The sequence below is a fragment of the Lynx rufus genome, unplaced genomic scaffold, assembly GCF_022079265.1.
Source record: "Lynx rufus isolate CCGP_SWC_20201006 ecotype Redwood Valley unplaced genomic scaffold, mLynRuf1.p SCAF_24, whole genome shotgun sequence".
NCBI lineage: Eukaryota > Metazoa > Chordata > Mammalia > Carnivora > Felidae > Lynx > Lynx rufus.
This window is the reverse complement of record NW_025814839.1, coordinates 11,363,684-11,385,416: the sequence shown is the minus strand read 5'-3', so window position 1 is coordinate 11,385,416 and position 21,733 is coordinate 11,363,684. Positions and strand designations below refer to the sequence as shown.

Genomic DNA, 21,733 nt, shown 5'->3' with positions numbered 1-21,733 from the left:
TCTCATTATACCCTACCACAGATCCCTGCTTTTTGCTTAATAAAAGCATCACAATTTGTAACCACGTGGTGAAGTATTTCATGTCTGTCTCCCCACCAGTACGGATGCTCCAGGAGGACAGGAAGGGGACAGACCCTGCTAGATGCTTACCCAATTTCTAGTCTCCTTTTCTTTGAGAGCCTGACTTTGTTTGGGGCGACTGGGTACCCAGCTGAATCACTATATCCCCCAGGCTCCCCTTCAGCTAGAGGCATAAGGTCCCGGCTTCTGAGATGAGAAGGGGTACCTGATGGTGCTCAACAAATGCATGTTGAATACAGGACTGTTCGGCCAGCTCTGGGCATGCGGTCAGTACTCAGGAAATGTGTGCCATCTGCACGGGCCCAAGAAGCAAAGACCCCCACAGCTGCCCTTGTCTTGGAAATATTTTTATTGGTTCTGAGAGGACAGGGCTGTGGCGAGCTGGGACGGGCACAGAGCTAAGGAGGGCGGCGAGAGGCTTTGCCCTGGGGCGGACATGCTGTGCGGGGGGGGCTGCTGGCAGGCTCCCTGGCCCACCCCACCGGCAGCGGCTGGGTCCATGGCACTTGGCGCCCGGCGTGACCTCTGCTGGCTTGGCACTGTGGCCTCCTCGTCGGCGGGCGCCCCCCTTTCCAGTTGCAGGAGTTGTGAGTCTTTCACAGTGCGGAGGGGAGGGGGTCCAGGGTGGGCACCTCCCTGGGGTGCAGGCAGGCCCCTTCCGCCAGTCCATCCTGGGCTCTCGGCGGCTACGGCGGGGTGAGGCGCGCTCTGGCTCCTCTTCTCCCGCCCGGGGGGGGGGGAGCTTGGCAGTCCTGGAGGGGCCCTCACGGCCTCAGCGGGACATCATCCGGACAAACTCTGGGAGGGCACAGGACGGGACCGGGTGGGGAGAAAGGAGCCTGTCAGGCCCAGCTCAGGACGCAGCCTCCAAGTCTCCCTCGGATCTGAGCGCCCCCCCTCCGTTGACATAGCTCCTACCTCGGGGCTGGTCCCCTGCAGCCCTCCGGTCTCTCCCAGTCCATCTTGCGCACAGCAGCGGGGCCCCAGGATGGGGGCTTTCTCATCTGCATACCTGACCCCTCTGAAACCTCCCAGGCTCCCCACTGGATAACGTCCAATATCCTGATGTGACCTCCAGACCCTCCCAGCTGTGGCCCCAGCTGACGCGGCTCTCACAAGCTCACCCCCAATCCATTACGCTCCAACCACACACAGATCTCCCTGTCGGTGCAGCTGGCACACTCACTCTCCCTCCACCTCTCAGCTTGCCTGCACTCGTCCCCTCTCTCTTCTTTTTCTTTTAACTAGACTTGATTTTTTTTTTTTAGAGCAGTTTTAGGTTCACAGCAACATTAAGCAGAAAGTACAGAGTTCCCATATGCACCCTGCCTTCCCAGCATACGGCCTCCCCTACTATCGACATCCGGCACCAGAGTGGGACATTTGTTCTAATCGATGAACCCACGCTGACACAGCATTAGCACCCAGAGGCCACAGTAACATTCAAGTTCAGCCTTCGTGCCGCACATTCTGTGGGTCGGGGCAAATGCATAATGACGTGTATCCACTATTACAGTGTCATACAGAACGGTTTCACTGCCTTGAAAATCCTCTGTGCTCCACCTATTCATACCTCCCCCACCGCACAACCCTTAGCAACCACTGATCTTTTCACCGTCTCCATAGTTTTATCTTTTCAAGAATGTCATACAGTTGGAATCACACACTACGTAGCCTTTTCAGATTGACTTCTTTCACTTAGCGATATGCACTTAAGATTTCTCCATGTCTTTTGATGGCTTGATGGCTCATTTATTTTTAGTGTGAATAATATGCCATTGTCACCCTTTATCCACTCACCAACCGAAGGGCATCTTGGTTGCTTCCAGGTTTGGGCAATTATGAATAACGCTGCTATACACATCTGTGTGCAGGTTTCTGTGTGGACGTAAGTTTCAATTCATTTGGGTAAATACCCTTTCCTTCTGCTTCACCTGGTGGCTCCTACTCATCTCTTAGAGCTCTATTTATTTATAGCCTCCTCCAGGAAACCTTCCCTAATCCCCCCTCCAGCTTGGCAAGATGCCTCTCCCCTGTACTCCACAGCTCACTGTATTTCCCCCAAAACAAGAGGGACTACAGCGTTGGCTTCTGTCTTCCTTGCTGGTCTTGGGCTCTCAAGGCAGATCTCAACACACAGTAGGTATACATACTATGTATGCAATACATACGAGCAGAATGGATGGGGGATGCTGGGCTTGCAGGGAAGGGCTGTCATCTGTGAGGGGGCACCACTGGGACACGGGCAACCTGAAATTTTCGGATCTGGTGGCAGCAAAGCCTTCTTTCCATATAGCCACACTCTCCTCAAACTTGAGTCTAAGTGCTCCCCAGAAAAGGCCTTCCAACTTTTGTGTTCTGGACACACACACATCCTACATCCTGGTACATGTTTATCTTGTCTTTCTGCTCAGAAGGCAAGTTCCCGGAGCACAGAGTGAACGTTTTACTGTATTTTTGCCCTAGATCCCATAGCTGTCTTGAGCAGTATCTTGCAGGGTTACATATGTAGTGGTTGAGATCCCAGGCCTGGTTTATGATCCAGCTCCGCGTCTTAACGGTCTGGCAATTTCAAGCAAGTCATATGACTTCTCTGAGCTTCAATTTCCTCACATGTAACACGAGGCCATAATAGTGGCAATCCAGACAGTTGTTGTGAAAATAAAATGGGATAATATATGTAAGTGTACTTGGTGCGGTGACTGGTACATAATACATGTACAATAAATGGTAACCAGTATAATGATTCCTGATTCCTTTAAAAAAAAAAAAAAAAGAAACAAAAGCTTTTACTGAGCATTAACTATGTGCCAGGTACTGAATTATGAGGAAACACAGAGATAAAGAAAATGGTGTTCTTCTCAAAAAGTTCAGTCAAGCAGAGGTACACCTAGCACGTGGAGGGGGCAGTGTGAAGGATGAGGGTGAGCTTGAGGTGCTGTGAAAGCCCAGAAAAGAGGGATTCAGCCTGAGGAACCAGATATACACACAGACATAAACATATACATATGTACGAATAAATGATTGTATGGATAATTTTTTAGAGATGGATGAATGGATAGACACCTGGACACATGAAGAGATGGATGGAACAGATGGAGAGAGAGATTTGGCAAGATGCACCAATGGATGGTTGGGTGAAGGGATGAATGGGAAGGTGGATTACAGGGGCGCATAGATGGAGGGGTACAAGAATGGAAGGGTAGGGGCATGGAAAGATGGAGTCATGATGGATACACAGTTGGAAGTCTCCACGTATGGCCACTACTGCCTTGGCTTCTCTCCCACGTTCAAACCCCACCTACCTTCAAAGTCTACTCGTCCATCCCCATTGAGGTCCACATCTCGGATAATTTCCTCTATGTCTCGGTGTCCCACCTGATGGCCCAGGAGTTTCCTCATGGCCTCCCGCAACTCACTGGTGCTTATCTCTCCATCACCATTGGTGTCAAACTAGAGAGGGCAGGGAGGAGAAAGGGGTAGCTACAATGTGGGGGGCCCAAGGTTGGGCCCCTTCTCTAGCATCATTGCCCCCCCCCCTTACCCCGAGACTCTTCTCTGTCCAAGCTCCTTCCCTTGGCCTGTGATCCGGGGCTCTAGTTTCTCCTTTCAAGTAACTGTCCTGGGGTTGGAATTCAAACAACACCCTGCCCGTGCCTGTCCAGTGGTCGTCACTTACCTCTCGGAAAGCATCTCGAAGTTCCTTCACTCCAATCATATCTGCTGTTTCCGCCAGGAGTTTAGGTCCCATTAGCTCTACGAAGTCATCGAAATCTACATGGCCACCCACTGGAGACAGAGGAAAGGGCTAGGTCATCCATCCAACCACTCCCCACCTCTAACTAAGCAAAGGAAGGCACTGTGAACCCCTCCTTGACTGGTCCAGTGCTGGGTCCAGGGTACAACCAAAGGCCAAATGAGGACACACAGGTGACCATGGACAGGTGGCTTATCAAAGAATGGCTCAGGGGAGTGGCCAGGGTTAGATGGAGGGAACCAGTCGGGAGGTGGATAGAGAGAAAGATACGGGCGAAAGACACACTGGGTCAGAGACAGGCAAAGAATGTCAGAGACGGAGAGACAGAGAGACAGAGATAGAGCAGAAAGGCAGAGAGAGAAACAGAAGTTATGAGAGCCTGGCCCACCTGCCCCAAGCCTTACTCTTGTTGTGCAAATGGAAGCTCAAGTTCAACTAGATCCCCCAGCAGGTAGGAGTGGTGGAGAACCAACACCCACCTCACCCCCTGCTCACAGCAGCTTTCAGCCAGTGACTGCTGAGACTCCCCATTGGAGGGATGAGGGCTCCAACTTCAAGGTGGGCTTGCTACACTGACTCCCTGAGCTGCCTAGCAGAATGAGAATGAGACTCTGGCCACTCATGGTGCTGGCTGGCTCGAGAGTTCAACCTTTGTGGCTCCTTCTCTTTGTGGTCTCGCTTGCCTACTCCCTGCTGATGCTTCCCTTCACCTTCCAAATAAACTGCTTGCACTCAAATCCTTGTTTCGGGGCCTGCTTCTGGGAGAACCCCAAAACTAAGACAGAGAATAACACAGTAATGAGAACTTCCTTCTGTTCAACAATCACCGTGTACCACGTACAGCGTTGTTTTGCAGACAGTCTCTCAATGACTTCCTGTGCTCCTCTCATTGTACAGTTTACAGGTGAGGAAAAGGAGGCTCAGAGAGGGTAAGTAGTTTGCCCCAAGTCACAGAGCTGGAAAGAGCTGGGCCCAGAACTTAAACCCAGGGCCTGTGTGACTGCAGAGGACTTGGAGGGTGGGGACGGGAAGGGAAGAGGGTGCCCAGAGGAGGGACTCACGGTTCATGTTGATCTGCTGAGAAAGTTCAATAAGTTCCATCTCGGTGGGCATGTAGCCCATGGTACGCATGCAGTTGCCCAGGTCCCGGCAGTTGATGTAGCCATCCTTGTCCTTGTCAAATTCTCTGAAGGCCTCTCGGAGCTCTGAGGAACAGAATAAAAGTGGGCATGGCTGGGGGTGGGGTCCACAGAGCCTCTGATCAGAGGCAGCCCGGGTGCCCACTGGCCCGGAGAGCCAGACCCTGGAGCTGCCAGGACGGCACTCCTCTGACAGCTGACTCCACAGAGGATACCCAGCCCCGTACCAGGCCTTGTCCCCAGGAAGCCAACGTGTCTCTGCCTCTCTTCCCACCAATCTCTCTTCCCTCAACTGCCTGGAGAGCTGAGCAACCCTTTCCCCTAAGGGGCTGCGTCTTACCTTCAATCTCCTCTGGCCGCAGCGATCTGTCCTGAAACAAAAGAAAGTGTCCTATTAGCAGCTGCGAGCGACCTAGAAGTTACAAAATGCCCAACCTGGAGGCCATCCAAGGGACAGCAAGCACCGAGTGGGACGCATGCCTGGACCACGTCTTCAAGGGAAAAAGCTGCAGCCCCACATCTCCCATAGACACGGGAGATGCCCAGGGACCCCAGAGCCCCATCCAGCCTGGGCAGAGAACCTCTGTGTCCCCATTCCAGACACAAGGATGTGTCAGGGAACAGAGCTGGTCTGGAGGCAAAAACCTGTAAATAAAGCAGGGTGGGCGGGAGGTCACAACAGTGTGGAAATCTGCAAGGCGATGGGAGGGAGGGAGGGGCTGGAAGGACGGAAAGCAGGGACTAGACAGGGTGCCCATAAGGGAGGAAGAGGAGGAGGAGGAGCCAAGGGTGTGGAGGTAGACTTCAGGCTGTGCCCTGCTGCTTGGGCACGGCCCACCTTCTCCAGTTTGACCCCCATCCTACACCTGGCCCTGTCACGGGACACAGCATAGGACCCTGGGGGCCGCCAGTGCCAGTGGCTGCTGCCAGGGTCCAAAGCACACATCTCCAGCTTCAAGCAGTGCCCAGATCTCCTTGGGGAGTCAAGGAAACCCTGGGTCTAGGCATCTGAACAGATGGCGGCGAGGTCTCCAAAGAGCAGGCCCAGAGGACGCATGGGGTAAGCTCTGGCTGGTGAGGTGCCAGTCACCCTAGGCCTTCCCAGGAGGCAGACAGACTGGCACGAAATTGATGCCCCGCTGGACCTGTTCAATCAGCTCCAAAACTGGCGCACTGGGCCCATCCTCCCTGTCACAGCTCTCCGTCCTTGGGCAGGAGGAACATGGGGCAGGGCGTGCCCCCCTGAGGAAGCACATACCAGGTGTGGGCACGCCTATCGTGAACACAGACACGCAGGTGGGCCACAGTGAGCGTGAGGCATCTCGGCTGTGCACGCAGGCTGTTCTAGCCCACACGGTCAGGGCAGGCAAGAGACAGCTTCTGTAAACTGGCCCTGGGTCAAGGGACCCCAGCTCCGGAAAATCTGAGAATCTTCTAGAAAGGGGCTGCTGAGCAACCCCTTATGAGACAACCAGGTGCACAGGACCCTGTGCTCAGGAGTGGCTAAATGTGGCAGGACAGTGTTGAGAGTGTACATGAGCCGGGGCTGAGCAGGCTGCAAGCTATCCAGCCCTCAGGTAGTATTTCTAGCTGAGGGCAGGATTCACTGAAGGTATGCGTGTCTCTGCAAGACGACTGTCGGGACTTCCACCGTAAAAGCCTGTCACGGTGCATTGTCATCACTCTCTTCCTAATCAGACTTGGATCTTGGGTGGCCGAAAAGGATGATTTTTGCCATGCCCTGTGCCCCTGGTAAGTGAAGTGAGCGAGTAGGCGAGTGTATGTGTGTCCATATGCACGCAGAGGACACTGGCTAGGATAAGTCACTTCGACGTGAGTCCTTTCCCCGCCCCCCCTTCAAGCCTCACGCAGGCTCCCACTTTTCCAGGACCCAGTTCTGCAGGACTGGAGGGGAATAGGGTACTGCTGGCCCCCAGGGCAGCCCCCTCTGCTTCGTGCACAGCCAGAGCCAGGAGCAGGAAGGCCAGGTACCCCTCTCCAGGTGCCTGTGGTGGTGCTGGTCTGGCTGAGTCCTGGGAGCTGGCCCCTGGATCACACACTCTGCCGTGTGAAGCAGGGCCAGGGATGCCCACGGAGGTGACAGGGAAACCATGAGCACCATCCCCAGGGGTGAGATGGGAATACAGCACACGAATACCCCTTTCTCCCCAGCTTATGTGGTCCGGGAGAAGATCTTGGCCTCTAGCGTCGGACAGACTCAAGTGCAAAGCCCAGACCTGCTACTTGCTAGCTGTGGGGCCTTGGGTAGGTCACTTCAGCTCTCCGAGCCATAGTCTCATCAATAAAATGGGTTGATACTGGTACCCACCTAATAAGACCTTTGTGAGCATCCCGTGAGACAAGATATATAAAGTGCTTAGGGGGGGTCTGGGTGGCTCAGTCTGTTAAACATCCGACTCTTGATTTTGGCTCAGGTCATGATCTCGCAGTTCACGGGTTCAAGCCCCATGTCAGGCTCTGCACTGACAGCACAGAGCATGCTTGGGATTCTCTGCCTCCCTCTCTTTCTGCCCTTCCCCTGCTCACAGTCTCTGTCTCAAAAATAAATAAACTTAAAAAAAAAGTGTTTAGCGTGTGGCATTCAAGAAATGGAACCTTCATACATTCGTATTGGTGACATTATGATTATCACCCTCTCCCGGTGACCGCTCGGATACCTAAAGGAGGTTGCCCCATCGGAATTGAAATTGGAATCAAACAAATAGAATTAATAATTCAGTTCCCCAGTTGCACTAGCCACATTTCAAAAGCTCAATGGCCACGTGTGGCTGGTGGCTACTATATTGGACAGCATCAATTATAGAATATTTCCATTATTGTAGGAAGTACTGGACATTGTATTCAGGAGGGCTGTTAAGAGTACAGGAAACCCTTGAGTCAGACTCCCGAAGTTCAAACCCTACCTCTGCCTCCCACTAGCTGTCATCTCGAGTTACCTCCCCGACTCAGTTTCCTCATCTGCCAAATGGGGATGATCATAGTACTTACCTCTCAGGGTTGCTCTGAGACTTAATTGAAGAGATGCACCAAAGCACTTAGCACAGTGCCTTGCACATAGCAAGTGCTCAAAAATAACACAAAAAAACCAAAAAACAAAAAACAAGCAAACAAATAAAAAACATGAGCTGCTGTTATTACTTCTTGCTGGTGGATGTAGACTCACCAGTGCTTTGCAGCCATGGGTGGGAAACTTTGGGGGTCAGATTCCCAAGTTGAGGGTTTGGGGTACATCCATTAGGGGACATGGGTTGCTGCTGCGTACCGGGCCCCTCTTCTTCCCAGCACCTCGTTATGCCCTTGAAGGCAAGTCGGGTGAGGCTCCACTGGGGCCAACTTACGTACAGGCTGCCTGTTCTCAGCGAAGCCCTTGCGCAGGAAAATGCAGGCAGGGCCCAGCAGGTTGTGCATGACCGCGCAGTTCTGGGCCAGCATCAGGAGCGGTCCTGGGAGCTCGCCGCTGGCCGCCAGCCCCTCCTCGCTCGTCTGCACCACTGTGTAGCTGCTCTTCTCCTCCTGGCGCATCTTCAGCCAGCACCAAGCAAATACAAAAGAGAGGCAAGGGCGTCACCTCCCTGCCCAGCCGGCCCTCCTGGCCTCAGCCTGGCTGCTGGTCCTAGAAGGGGCTCTCCTCAAGAGGAGACCCTGGAGAGTCAGACAGTAGGGTTCGGAGAGCTCTCGGGATGCATGGGAGGCAGGAGTGAAACTGGTTCAAGAAATGGAGTCTCTGATCCTTGCCTGAAACGGATGCTCCGGGGAGAGCTGGGTGTGACACCCGCCGTGTGGAACAGGGGCACACATGTGTTCACAACACACACACATGCACAAAATCACACACTCGCATGCATGCAGAAGATTAGAAAGAGAAGGAGGCAGAGGGAGGCTTCTGTTCCAGCCAATGGGAAGTGCTCGCTCAGAGACTAATGAATACGGTCCTTGCCGGAGATGTTCCCAAACTGACTTTTGTCCCTGCCTTCAACAGACCCCACTGGAAGGCAGTGACGACAATCAGAGCTGGGAACACACAGAGCAGGCTCGGGTAGGCTGCCGGACTGGCAGGTGCAAACACATGAGCCTAGCCGACATAACCAAGAGGGGGGACTGTCCTCTCCGAAGGACAGTGCTACTTAACTCAGCCCAAGGTTTCCAGACCTTCAGCTGGGCCAAGCAAAGCCCATCCGAGGGTCAGAGTCTACCCAGTTTGCTGCCTCAAGACTAGACGCTCTCTGCCCCCAGCAGCTCTCCTTCTTCCCCCTCCTGTCTCTGGCTCCCTGCCTGGCCCAGCCTGCCCGGCCTCTAGAGGCTGAGGCAGGGGCCCTCTCTCTGCTTACCGAATATAGCTGTGCTTTCAGGCCCTGGCCCTTCTCTCCTCCTCCCTGACAGTTCCCATGCAGCTATAAAAAGTCAGCACTGCCCACAGACGGTCCCCTTAGGACAACATTCTAGTCCACCCCGGCCTCCCCAGGATGCCCAAGGCCCCCCAGGATCCAGGCCAGGGCACTCTGCCTTCAGTCCTGAGCTTGGATGAGCTTAGACTTAGAGGCAAACCTTTCAAGGAGAAACAGAGCCGCTGAAACTTGGAGGGCCGTCTTTGCCCAAGAACCCCAGAGCTGCCCACCCTACCCTCTGTCCTACTGTACCCCACTTGCTGCCAGGTTCTTCCAGCTCACAGAAGGTCATGCCCAGGAGAAGATCCTGTGATGTAGGGGGCGGCCTGTCCTCCCAGGCTGAGAACCTGAACAGTCTCTCCCAGCTTACATCATCTCCCCTCTCCTCCAGTGCATCTTCTCCCCAAAGCCCCGTGCTCTGGGACTCCAGACTAGACTCCCTTCCAACCTCCTAAGCCTCTCCCAGGCCTAGAGAGGGAGGAGCAGTATTCTGGTTCCTCAGAGGGGAGGCAGCAATTCATGCTCAGGGCAAGGCCCACGTTCAGTGAACGCAATAGGTTTGGGTCTCTGCTTGTCTCAGAACTTCAGAGAGGTCAGGCAGACCGAGGGCCATTCTGGTTTAATGTCTGAAAGAGTTCAGGGCCTCAGCCATACTCTCACAGGATCCCAGGACCCAGGCTAGAGCAAGGGCAAATCCAGAGAGACCTTCCCAACTGGGAGGCTGGCTCAGAGGAATGTTGGCAGTAGACAGCGGCTCGACCCCATGAAACAAGCTCCCGAGATGTGTGCAGAGAATCCGCCTTTTCGTTTCTGGCTGAGTCTCGTACACTTGGCTCAGAGTGAGCACAAGCCAGGAAGGAGGAGGCAGCACAGCGGAGGCACAGAGCTCAGAGAAGAGATTTAGTACCCTGGCTTTGGACTCCAACAGTCTCGGGGACAAATTCTGGCCCCGCCCCTTGCTTGCTATGTGACCTTGGGCAAGTGACTGCACCTCTCTGTGCTCTGGGTTCCTTCTCAGTCCGGCGGGGATACACGCGGCCCCTCGCAGGATTCTCGTGAGAAATAAATGAGCTATTGCACAGTGCCTTGAGCACTGTGAGAGCCAAATGCATGGAGTTGCCATGGGGATGACAATGACGATGATAAGGACAACGGCGATGATGGAGATGCAACATAAGAGGTGCTGGGAGCCAGAAGGCATTTACTTCTGGCTCCAGAGGAAGTGGGAGAATATTTGCCAATCAGGAAAGAACGGAGAAGGATGGAGAAGAATGTGTTCCCACGAAGAAGGGACCCGCGGTGGCTGGGGAATTTCCACTGCGTCTCTTGATCATAATACTGCCTGGCACCAAGTCGCCCCGGGAGGCTGCTGTTCTCCCCCGGCCAGTGATGGCACCTGACAGCCTGGTCCTGCCCCACACGGAGCCCGGAGCAGGCCGCCTCTCCCCATTACGCGCCCCCCTGGCTACCACGCTCAGGAAGCCAAGTGGGCAGCGGCTTGACAATGTCTCCTGGCACCGAGGGGACATCTGCCCGAGAGGAGCATGGCAACAGGAGGGGTCAGCCTGCCTCATGACCTTACAGCTTTCTAACAACACGAGCTGGCTAAGAGGAGGCAGGTCGAAGCTTCCTCTCACTTGGAAGGTATTCAAGCAGCGGGTGAGTAAGTGAGCAAGCGCTTGGCGAGGTGAAGGAAGGAATCGCTGCAGTGAGTGGGAATCCGGACGACCTGGAAGGTCAGGTGCGGGGATCTACGAATAACATTTCTGACAGCAGGAGAGAGACGCAGCCTCTCACAGAGGCAAAAATAAAAATAAAATACCAGCTATGGCTTCACACAGACCAGCGTTTCCAAAATCTCCACTCCGCTTCCACTCGGCTGTGTGACCTTAGGAACGCTCTTAAGCCCAGCTCCTTGCTCTATAAAAGAGCCAAGAGAACTACCCGGTGGAAAAGAGCAAACGAGATCACAGAGGCTGGGTGTGTTGTAGCTTTTCGGAAGAAAGCAACTGCTGTTATTACCAAAAGAAAAATGAAATTGAATGCAAGAGGTTTTATTGTCTTTTACCTTATTCCGTGGACTCAAAACCTCTCCTATTTTCTTTTTATCCTCCATCCCCATTCTAAGAAAACCCAGAGCGGAAACATTAGGATCATGATGATAATAATACTAATTACCATTTATTGAGGACTCGGTTCTGGGCAGTGTGCACAGCACTTTTATTTGCTTCTGACAATCACCTTGGGAGGCAAATATTAGTATTTCCACTTGATGGACAGGGGAATTGAGGTCCAGAGAGGTCAAGTAACTTGCCCAAAGTCACATGGCTGGAAAGAACAGATTTGAGAAGTCTGGCTCTTAAACACTCTGCTGTGTACAGGGAGAAGAGGGGAGGTAGAACAGAGGGATAAATCTTGTTCTTAAGTTCACCTCTTTAAGCTTTGGACAGAACCCGGGGTGGGGGGAGGCTTTCAGCCTGTGGCCCTCTAGACTAATTCAGGTCAGTTTCTGCTTCTCTGCAACTGCGTGGAGGCCAAATCCTCTCCTAAGATGACAGCTGATGGGGCTGTGTGCACAGAAGAAACAGTCAACCCTCGGAAGGATCCAAGGAACAGTGGAGATGAAAGGGAATTTGGTGTGAGCAGCTTAGCTAAATGAGGAAGATGATGAGCAAAAAGGCTCAAAATTTCCTAAATTAAGAGACTATCAAACTGACCCAGGAGGTAGTATGGGGTTAGGGACAGAGATGCCATTAGTTAACCTAAGACCTTCGGTAAGTCACTTTACCTGAGTGGCAATCAAGTTCCTTATCTGGAAAATGAAAGAACCGGAAGAAAACATCCCTATCATTCCTCCTTCCTTTAAATAATATCCTTGAGTTTCTTCTATGGCTTAGCTACAGAGGGCTAGAAATACAAGCAGAGCCCATTTAAAGCAAAACCCTATAGATGTAAGCCCAGCTTTGCATGAAAAATGTCTTGGAGGTGGTGATTTGCTTTCCAAAAGGAATTCTTGCAAAAGGATATCATCCTGGTAGATAAGCAATAAATCCACTACACAAAGCGACTTACAGACACCTTTGCTCAACATCCCGTTTCTCAGTGGAAACAATCCGGGGCTCTGAACCAGCTGGTCCTAGTTGAGATTCTCTAACCTGATTCAAGAATTATTGAGGGTGGCAGGGGATACCCCAGTAGCAATGGGATTGACTCCAAAACCCACAATTCTGAAGGTTTAGAGACCACCAGAGAGAGGGCCAGATGCTCTCAAAGAGATGAATGCGTCCCTGGTCCTACGGCTGGGAAGGAACCTCAGCAGCAGCAGAGGCAAAGCCCAGCTCAACCCTCTTCTGATCCTGCCAGCCCCAGGAAGGTCCGGTCACTCGCATGCTGTGGATCTGTGCTTTTTCTTTTGTAGCCCAGGAACTCTTTGGTTTCTTTCCTAAATCTTGTGCTAATTCCCAAACACAGCCCCCCATGCAGCTGTTAAGTCCCAACTTCAGCGCAGAGCCTGAGACACAGAAAACTGGGATCGGAGGGAATGTAGAGATTGAGGCAGGGAAACAGCTCTAGATAGAACCCACGGAAAGGGTAGCAAGCTTCAGATGCCCACCCCCTCCGTCCCCAACTCTGGCACAGATGGCAAGATGCCCCCTCCCCTGCCCCAGATCTTGGGAACTCCAGAAACATACCTTCCTTGAGAGATTTCTCAGTGGAGACTTGACACAGTTGCCCATCCTAAGCTGAGGCAGCCCCTCTCAGGATCCCCGGGTCCATGAAGGAGACTCCTGGGGACTAAGAGACCTTAGTCCCTGTCACGGCCAACCCCAGCCTCCATCTGCCTGCGCGGTTCTTCCTCCTGGACCGTTCTGAGCCCTCTCTCCTGCGCGCGTGCTCTCTTACTCGTCTGCCTGCTCCTGCTCTCTGATTTTTTTTTTTTTTTTTTTTTTTGTGGATTGTGTATATGTTTGTGTGTGTGGGTTTAACTTTCTGGGCACTTTCTTAAGGACATGAAGGCAGGAGGGGAGAGGGCAGGGCACAGAGAAAATCGCCTGGAGAGCTGATGGCAGAGGGCAGCAAGCTGGGGAAAGCTGCCGGATCATCTACATCAGATTAGAGCTCAGTCCTCTCTCCGGTTCATTTCCCTTCCCTCAGCCCCTCCTCTCCTGCTGCCAAATCTGCAGGGAGATTGCTTCAGGGAGGGGGGCCCAGAATGGCAGCTGCAGCTGGGAATTAGGCCAGCAGACCCAGAAGGGGAAGCAGGCTAGTTTGGGCTACCAAAGCCAGGGTGCCTCCCAGCTCCCAGCCTTGTGCTTGCATACACACACACACACACACACACACACACAAGAACTCAGGGACAGACACACATCCTAATTGCCCCCCGGCAATCACAGCTGGATTGAGAGCAGGCAGTTCCAGTTGAAGGCCTGGAAGATCCTGTGACATCCCCATCACGCTCCATTTTTCACACTTGCCTCCGTTACCAAAAGGGGATGAGGCTCCGGGGCTGGAAGCTGAGCCAACAGCAGTGATCAGGTCCTTCGCTCCCTTTGCCATGTCAGGTCTCTCCGACCCAAGGGAAACCAAGAGACCACCGGGAGGGCGGGGGGCATGATGGAGGCAGTGCCGGTAGAGGTGTGATCCAGGGCTGTGACCCCTCCAACCATCCTCCGCCTAATCCTGAGTGAAGATCTGTCACAGGCAGATCTGGGTGCAAAAGATCTTCCTCTGGGTGCAAAGCTGAGAGGCTGCCCTTGTCAGAGTGGTCTTTGAGGTCCCACGACTGGAACTTTTTTAGGTGAGTGGCTCTTCCTCGTCCCTCTGGGTTCCAGGTTTGATGTGAACTCATCTCAAGCCTCAGATGCTACATTCAAGACCTACAGGCGGAGCCCGATGACCCAAGAGAGGAGGCGTCCCTGTTTCCCCCCTGCAGCCAGCTTTTCCCAGCAGGGGGCACCAGAGGTAGGTTGGGAAGGCGAACTCTTTCTCGGCCCCGGTGCAAAAACCCTTTCACGGGTCGCTGAAAGAGTTGTCAGTCCAGGGAGGCTGCTTTCCCAGGGATTTTTTGTCCAGCTTGAGCGGCTGGTCAGAAGCCCCATTAGGGGAGTGGGTGGGGCGCAGCCCAGAAGGTGCCACAGGCTCGCTCCCAGGGAGCCGGGGGAGGAAGTCCCTGGATAGCTCCTGACGTCTGCGCTGCTGCTGACGATGGAATGGTTTAATCAGGGGAGTTACTCAGCAGCCTTGTTTGGGCCAAACCTCCAGAGGGGGGGTACGGAGAAGGAGGGGGCAGCCCTTGAGGACAGAGGGAGGAGACCGGGGAGGCGTTGACTCCCAAAGGGCAGGAAAAACACCGGGGAGATGTAACAGATGAGTGAGCAGCTAACATAAGTGCCTTCTCCAAAGACGTGTTCCTCCAGAAGAGAGCACAAAGCAGCCTCTCTGCGGGGCAGGGGGGTCAGGGTCACGAGACTCAGGTGCATGAGAAGGGTCTGCCAGCTTCTGACTTCTCACATTCCAGAGCTTCTGTTTCCTTGCCTGGAAAAATGGGGTTTCCCCTTATCTTGCTTCTAAAGCAGATGTGGGCAAGTACCGGGCGCACGGTAGATACTCAGAGAGTAATTATTAAAATGGAAGGAGGAAGTGACATTTGTCCAGTGTTTGTGTGCCAGTCACTGTGCCTGGCTCTGGGAATGCTGTGGGGAGAACAAGATAAACATGGTCCCTGCTTTCAGGGAGCTTACGCTCTAGCAGGCAGGCAAGAGCTATTAAAGAGCTAGGAAGGCACTTATTTAATTACATTTCAGGTAAATGCTATGAAGGGGAAACACAAAACCTCCGAGAATGTGAGACAGAGGAATCCGACTTAGTCTGGGGGTTTCGGAAAGACTTGGAGGTCAAACCTAGAACACCAACCATCTGCAGACTCTTGAAAAGCTGGGGCTCACCAGGGACCCCAGAGGGAAGTCGGGTTAGGTTCCAGGTACAGACCCAGTTCATATTAACTACCTGGGCAGATACACGGGAAGGCAGAGATTCTCAATGCTAGCTGAAGCTGAGAATCTCTGGGGAGCCTCCCCAGAGATTCTGGTTTAATAGGTGTAGGTAAGCTCCAGACATTGGTGGTGTTTAGTGCTCCAGGTAAATGTAATCTGCAGCCAGTGTTGAAGACCACTGACACGGATGCTAAGAGCTTGGAAAGCAGAAGCCGGCAGACCTGGTTCAAATCTTGCCCTTGCTAGAGTTGCCTAGCAAACTCTATGACCTTGAAAACTTGTGAATCTCTTTGAGCCTGTTTCTTTATAAAATGGGTACACTAATAACCCTTCCCTCTTGGGCTGTTGTGAGGAGTTAATGAGATAATACACACACAAAGGGCTTGGCACAGTGCCAAGCACCTAGAAGGTGCCCCTTCCCCTGCCCAGGATTGATCTTAAAGGGCCAGCTGTGCGCTCCCTTCCCCCATACTCAGCAAAACACCCACTCAGTCAGACCTGGTGACTTCTGCCCCCTGCAGGCCAGCCCAGAGCACAGCCCCCATTTGTCAACCTTGGAATATGCCTGTCCTTGGAAACAGGAGACGGGAAATGGGAAAAACAGGCCCCTATGGAAAAAGTCATGCACTTTGAAGAAATCCCATCCTTCTTCAGGGGGAAGGATGCTGCTAGCTTGAGGCTTAAGGCAGCAAGGGATTCAGGGATTCTAACTCAGAGCTTGCTTAAGCTATTTTGGGCTGGACAGGTCAGGTTATGGTGGTCCTGACTGACCATAGGACACCATAGGTGTCCTAGAGGGAGCAGGTGGCTTGACCTTTAGGAGAAATTTTTTAAAAGGATCGGGGCACCCGGGTGGCTCAGTCGGTTGAGCGTCCACCTTCAGCTCAGGTCATGATCTCACAGCTCCTGAGTTGGAGCCCGCATCGCATCGGGCTCTGTGCTGACAGCCCTGAGCCTGGAGCCTGCTTTGGATTCTGTGTCTCCCTCTCTCTCTCTCTCTCTCTCTGCTCCCTCCCCGACTCGCTCTGTCTCTCAAAAATAGATAAGAACATTAAAAAAAAATAAAAGGATCGAACAGTGGGGGCTTCTCTAAGGAGCATATCATGTGGCCCCACCTTCCCATCCCTCTTCACTGGGACAGCAGCCCCTGGGCCTCCAGAAGCCTACACTTTGAGTTCTGGAATGGAATAATAGGATCAGAGGGATGAGAAGGATAAACCCTTTGCTGATTATTCCTGATTAGGAGGGAGGCTGGCCTCTAGCCCTGATCAGTTCTATCACCAGCATTTGAGCTTGGATGACAGCCCGGTGCGAACACACTCAGGGAAAGCTGGGTCATAACCTAAGAGGTGCTTCGTGGATGTTTCTGACAAATAGGAAACACACTTATGTGACTCCCCACCGAGCTGGCATGGAGCAGCACAGGCAGGTTCTTCAGAGATCACAGCCCTGCCATTTACTTACTGTGTGACCTTTGGACAAGCCACTCCCCTCTCTCGAGCCTGTTTCCTCATCTCTAAAATGGGGGTGGGGGGAGTGGGGGGGGATAATGCCAACCTTCACAGATTGCTGTGAAGATAAGATCATGAGAAGATACTTTGGCAAATGTTTAGTGAGCTCCTGACGGAGGTCTCAGGCCACTCTTGTTGTTTCCCCAAAACAGCTAAAGGCCAAAGCGGATGTCCTGGAGGACTGTATAGGATTGATATTAACCCCAAGCTGACCTCCTCTTTCATTTTCTCCAGGCCCCCGATGAAAGGCAAGAGGGTATCCCAGCCCTCCGAGAGAGCAGTAGGGAGAGACTGGGCAGGGCAGGAATGAACAAAATACACAGCCCTCATCCTAGGAACACAGACCTAGTACGATTGAATCTATTAGGACCCAAGCTTCCATATAGTCTCCCTCCCTCATCTGAACTATAGGAACTAAGAAACCTCTGCAGACCAGAGGCTAGGGATACTGGTCATTTGCTCATTAGATATGGTGATCATGTTATGTGCAAAGCAGTTTGGGAATTGGGCTAATCTAGTCAAATCAGAAGAGATGTCTCTATGGGTAGAAAAAGGGAAAAGATGGAACAGAGCTGTGGGTTTTATACACAGTTGCCTCCTCTACAAGGGGTGTTTCTTCCTCAGCTTAGACTAAGGAGCAGAAAAAAAAACCAAACCAAAACAAAACAAAAAAAAACGTTCTTAAAATAGTTTTACAAAACCCAATGCCAAGAGTTGCCCCAAATCATGCCTATTCTGAGTTAATGTCTCATGCCGCATCTCTCTAGGCAGCTGGGTAGCATGTCCTCAGCTGGCCACAAAGAGGGTACTTGGGAAGGTCTCTTGTCATTCAGCTCATTTAATGGCCTTTCTTGTCCTGCTCAGAGACAGCTTTCAAAGTATCTTACACAGGCCCACATTCAGATACTCTATTAACAATAACATTAATGAAGGCTGCCCTTTTTTCCCAGCACCTACTCAAGCCAGGCATTTTGACATCCTTAATCTTGTGTGACCCTCATTAATAGCTCTGCAAGGTAGTTTTTGTCAGTCTCATTTCTGGAGGAAGAAACCCAGACCAGAGGGAGAGAATAACAGACCCAAGGTCACAGCAATGGGAAGTGACCGACTTGGGACTGGAATTTGCAACTCTTCTTTCTCCCACACCACCATTCCCTGGCTTCACCTCAAAACCACATCATCTCCTTGCAGGAGTCAGGCAGCTCTAGGAGGTCACTGAAAGCACCCTGATTCCTGTTCCCCCTAATGTAGGAGTCTAGCTTGGTCCTTTCAGTGTCAGTTTGAGCCCTGGCTCTCCCTGACTCTATTGCAAATGGAAAGAAGAAGGTCCGGGACAGCACTTAGCAGTTAATCAACAATAGCAATAATAACTAATATCGATAGTGCCCTTGCTCTGAACCATGCACTCGGCCAAGATCTGTACACATCTATCTCCATGTTCCATTTAACTCCCCCAAAATCCAGTGAAGTACTATGATTTCCCCAGTTTTGCAGGTAAAGAAACAGAGGCTTTAACGAGGTTACACAATTTGCTTAAGGTTAAAAAAAATAACAGAACTTGGGAGACGTGAGAAATAGACCTCCCCAGGACTATGTTTTGCCCTAAACAGATTCTATCAGAATGTTTTTGTATTCAGAATCCCATTTCCCTTCTCTTGGTCCTGGCCCTGTCTCTAAGGACAGAAATCTCAAAGCAAAGAGAAGCAAAGAAGACTGGAGACCCTGACACAAAAGTCCCAGGCTGGGTTCCGTTGTTATTGCTGTTGTTGTTCAAGCAGATGTCTGAGAGCTGTCAGCAGGAAGCCCACACTGAATGTGCTGAGCTTTAGAGAAAAAGTCTGCAGCTCCAGAGGCAAGAGCTCCCACACGGAGGTCGTAAATATTTGATGGGACCTTCCAGCCCTTCCTGACTCAGGTGACCCTGGTGACATTTCAGAACACCGGGCTGGAGACTATTAATGACTAAGAACGTAGAAGGAGGATGGAAAGCAGGCAGCTGAAATGCTCTGAGCTCCCAAAGGGCCCATGAAGGCAAATTCTGGAAGACTGGAAAAAGAAAAGACTCTTTTTCTAGGAACGAAGGCATAGTGCTAGCAAAACAGCCAGAAAATGTGTGCTTCCGGGCCCGTGACCTACCCCTCCACACTGCTAGATGCTGAGCTCCCAAACAGCCAGCACCGCAGCTATCTTGTCCGCTGTTGGCTCCCTGGTCCCAGCAAATGCTGGGGCAAAGTAGATGTCCCCAAATATCGGATAAATGTTTGAATAGATGTCACTGACTCCACAGCCCAGACCCACTCCACCTCAACATGTCGCTGCACTAACTCTCAAAGCCCTGCATCCAAATCTCTACTCTGGAGAACTGCTTCCAGCTAACTCGGCTAACGAGGGCTCCCCACAGGAACAAAGCCACACACTGCTGCCCTATCACACCACACAGCAGCCCCGCGCAACCCGAATCCACGTGCAGCTGCCTTCATGTCAGACCTCCGCCGGCATCAGCCACCACGGAGTAGTGTTTTGAAAAGGAATGTGCAGATCTGAAGCAGAACACACACGGCCTCCGTGGAATTCGGATCCAGCATGGCAAGCCAGGAGCTTGAAACGGCTTCTCTACACTACATCCTAGCACAGAAACACTCAGGGCCCCTCTTCCTCCAGACACCACGCAAACTCTCCCATCAGACCTCTGCATTACACCCCTCCTCGGCTGCCGCAGAACTGCCTCAACGCTGTGCCAATGAGTTTGAATTAATTATGGACTCAGCACTAGAGGAAACCCTGGCTTTGCGCAGGAGTTCACAGTTCCCTTCTGAGAACCTCTCTCCCCAGCAGCACATCCCAAACTGTAGACCCAGATTAGGGAACGGATGCTCAGCTGCCAATGACCCTTGACAGAAAGGCCTAGAGGAAACCAGAGTAGCCACTGGTGACCCCCTAGTGACCTTCCTGACCCTAGAATGCACATCAACTCAGGCCAGGGTGTTATTCCACGTTCTACAACTTGACAGCTGCCCACCCGCCATCCTAGTGACATCCCTGGAGTGACAACTTCTTAAATCTCCTCCCCAAAGTTCCGATGTGAGCCACAGCTCTGTGTGGCCCCTCTATGCCCACCCAGACCCTTCTCTTTTCTCATATTTTTCAGTCTCCATCTAGCTCTCCAAACTTTTCCCAGGTCTCTGGGGCCACGACAGCTTATGACTAGTGTCTTCCATCCCCAAGCAAGGCTGTGTGCCCCCGCGGTAGCCATTCTTGACTCCCAGACTCCAAACCCTTTGCTCCCTTGGGTGGCTCACTGGCAGTCTTGGCTGGAGACCGGAGTTGGCGCCACCTGCTCGGAGCGCCCCTCCGGACCCCTGCAAAAATCTCCAGACGGTTTGTGGCAGTCGTTCCCTTCCAGGACTGGCCTATTCCGGCAGGTGGAGGGCGGCGAGGCGCTGGTGCCTCGCCCAGAAGAGGCCCGGAGCGTGGACAGCGCACAGGGTGCTGAATCAGGCACGGGGGAGGCGGAGTGCCGGCCAGGGCGCAGGGCTGCGGAAGGACTACGGGGAGCGTGACTGGGGGGCCGCGGGCAGCGGGAGGAGGGCTGTGGGCGCGCGCAGCCGCGGCAGGGTCCCGAGCGCCTTTCCCGGGAGCGCGGACGGGAGGCGCGGCCCTTACCTGGCCGAAGGCGGAGCTGAGCATGGGGCGCAGCTGGTGGAGGAACGGGTCTGCCTCGGACGCGGCGGCTGGAGCTGAGTCCCCGCGACCCGGGGCTCGCAGCGAGCCCCGGAGGCCGAGCGCCGGGGACAGCCCCCGTTCCTCCCCATCCCGCCCGCGGGCCGGCGGCAGCGGCGACGGCGGCGAAGGTCGGGACGCCGCGGTCGGCAGCGCCTCCCGGGGCCTGCAGTGCGCCTGGGGGAGCCCGCGCCTGCTCCCCCGCGCGCCCTCCTCTCGCGGCGCCGGCCGGCACAGGGGCCTCCGCGAACTGGGGTCCCCGGACGGCGGCGGCGTGCCCGGGCCGGTGCCGGGCAGCCGGCGGCCGGGCAGCCCTGGCTCCCGGGCAGGGCCGTGGCGGGGAACCCGGCTGCCCCCGCTGGCCGCCGCCGCCTTCAGCAGCGATGTCTTGGACTCGCTTTTGGCGATGTGCGAGCTCATCGCGGCGGGGCCCGCGCTCGCATGGCCCGGCGGGGGCGGCGCGGTGCGGCGCGGCGCGGGGCCCCCGGCGGGCAGAGAGCGGGGCGCCCGGCGGGAGCCAAGCCCGAGGACGCGCTGGAGGCGGGCGCCGTCCCCCGGCCGCTTAAATGCGGCCCCGTCGCCGCCGCCCATGTGACAGCGCAGCCTCTACGCCCGGAGCCCCGAGCTTCCCGGCGGCTGGCGGTGCGGATCTGGGGGGGCTGCCGGCTGTCCCCGGAGAGCCCACCCCCGGCTCCTCGGCGGCCCAGGTACCGCCGCGCCCCGCCCCTTTCCCCGCCCCGCGCTCGTGGAGCCCCGCTTCCGGGCGGCCTCTGGCGGCGAAGGGGGCACTGCGGCGCGGCGCCGGGAGCGCTAGGGAAGGGGTTCGGCGAATGGCCCCAAAGATGCCCAGACCTTGGTAGGCGGCAGTGCCTCTTAACGCGCCCGGAGGCTCCCACAGTGACCCGGAACCGCTGGAACTTCCAGAAATGCAGGCGGGGTGCACTCCCCAGGGGGTACAACTTTGGAAACGAGGAGAGAGAGGTGCCATGAACTGGAGACCCAAGAAGGGTGAAGGCACTCCAGGACAGCACTGTGTAAACAGACACCGGAGCCAGAATGGCGTGGAAAGACACCGCTGGAAGGAGCGTCTATGGGGCGCTTCATCCACTCCAGTACCACGGAG

General features: G+C 54.0%; 1 protein-coding gene across 2 annotated transcripts; it reads right to left on the bottom strand.

Moving 5' to 3' along the window:
* Window positions 1–415: 415 nt before the first annotated feature.
* On the bottom strand, window positions 416–21,225 carry CABP1 (calcium binding protein 1). 2 transcript variants are annotated; one of them, XM_047088465.1, is made up of 7 exons: window positions 20,554–21,225; window positions 8,341–8,520; window positions 5,318–5,348; window positions 4,900–5,043; window positions 3,761–3,870; window positions 3,387–3,534; window positions 416–879 (listed from the first exon to the last, which is right to left on the bottom strand). In XM_047088465.1, exons 1-7 carry the CDS (start codon window positions 21,199–21,201, stop codon window positions 854–856), a joined length of 1,287 nt encoding a protein of 428 aa, XP_046944421.1. In that variant the 5' UTR covers window positions 21,202–21,225; the 3' UTR covers window positions 416–853. The 2 variants fall into 2 exon arrangements, with proteins under 2 accessions (XP_046944421.1, XP_046944422.1); XM_047088466.1 differs by lacking the exon at window positions 8,341–8,520.
* Window positions 21,226–21,733: the final 508 nt, after the last annotated feature.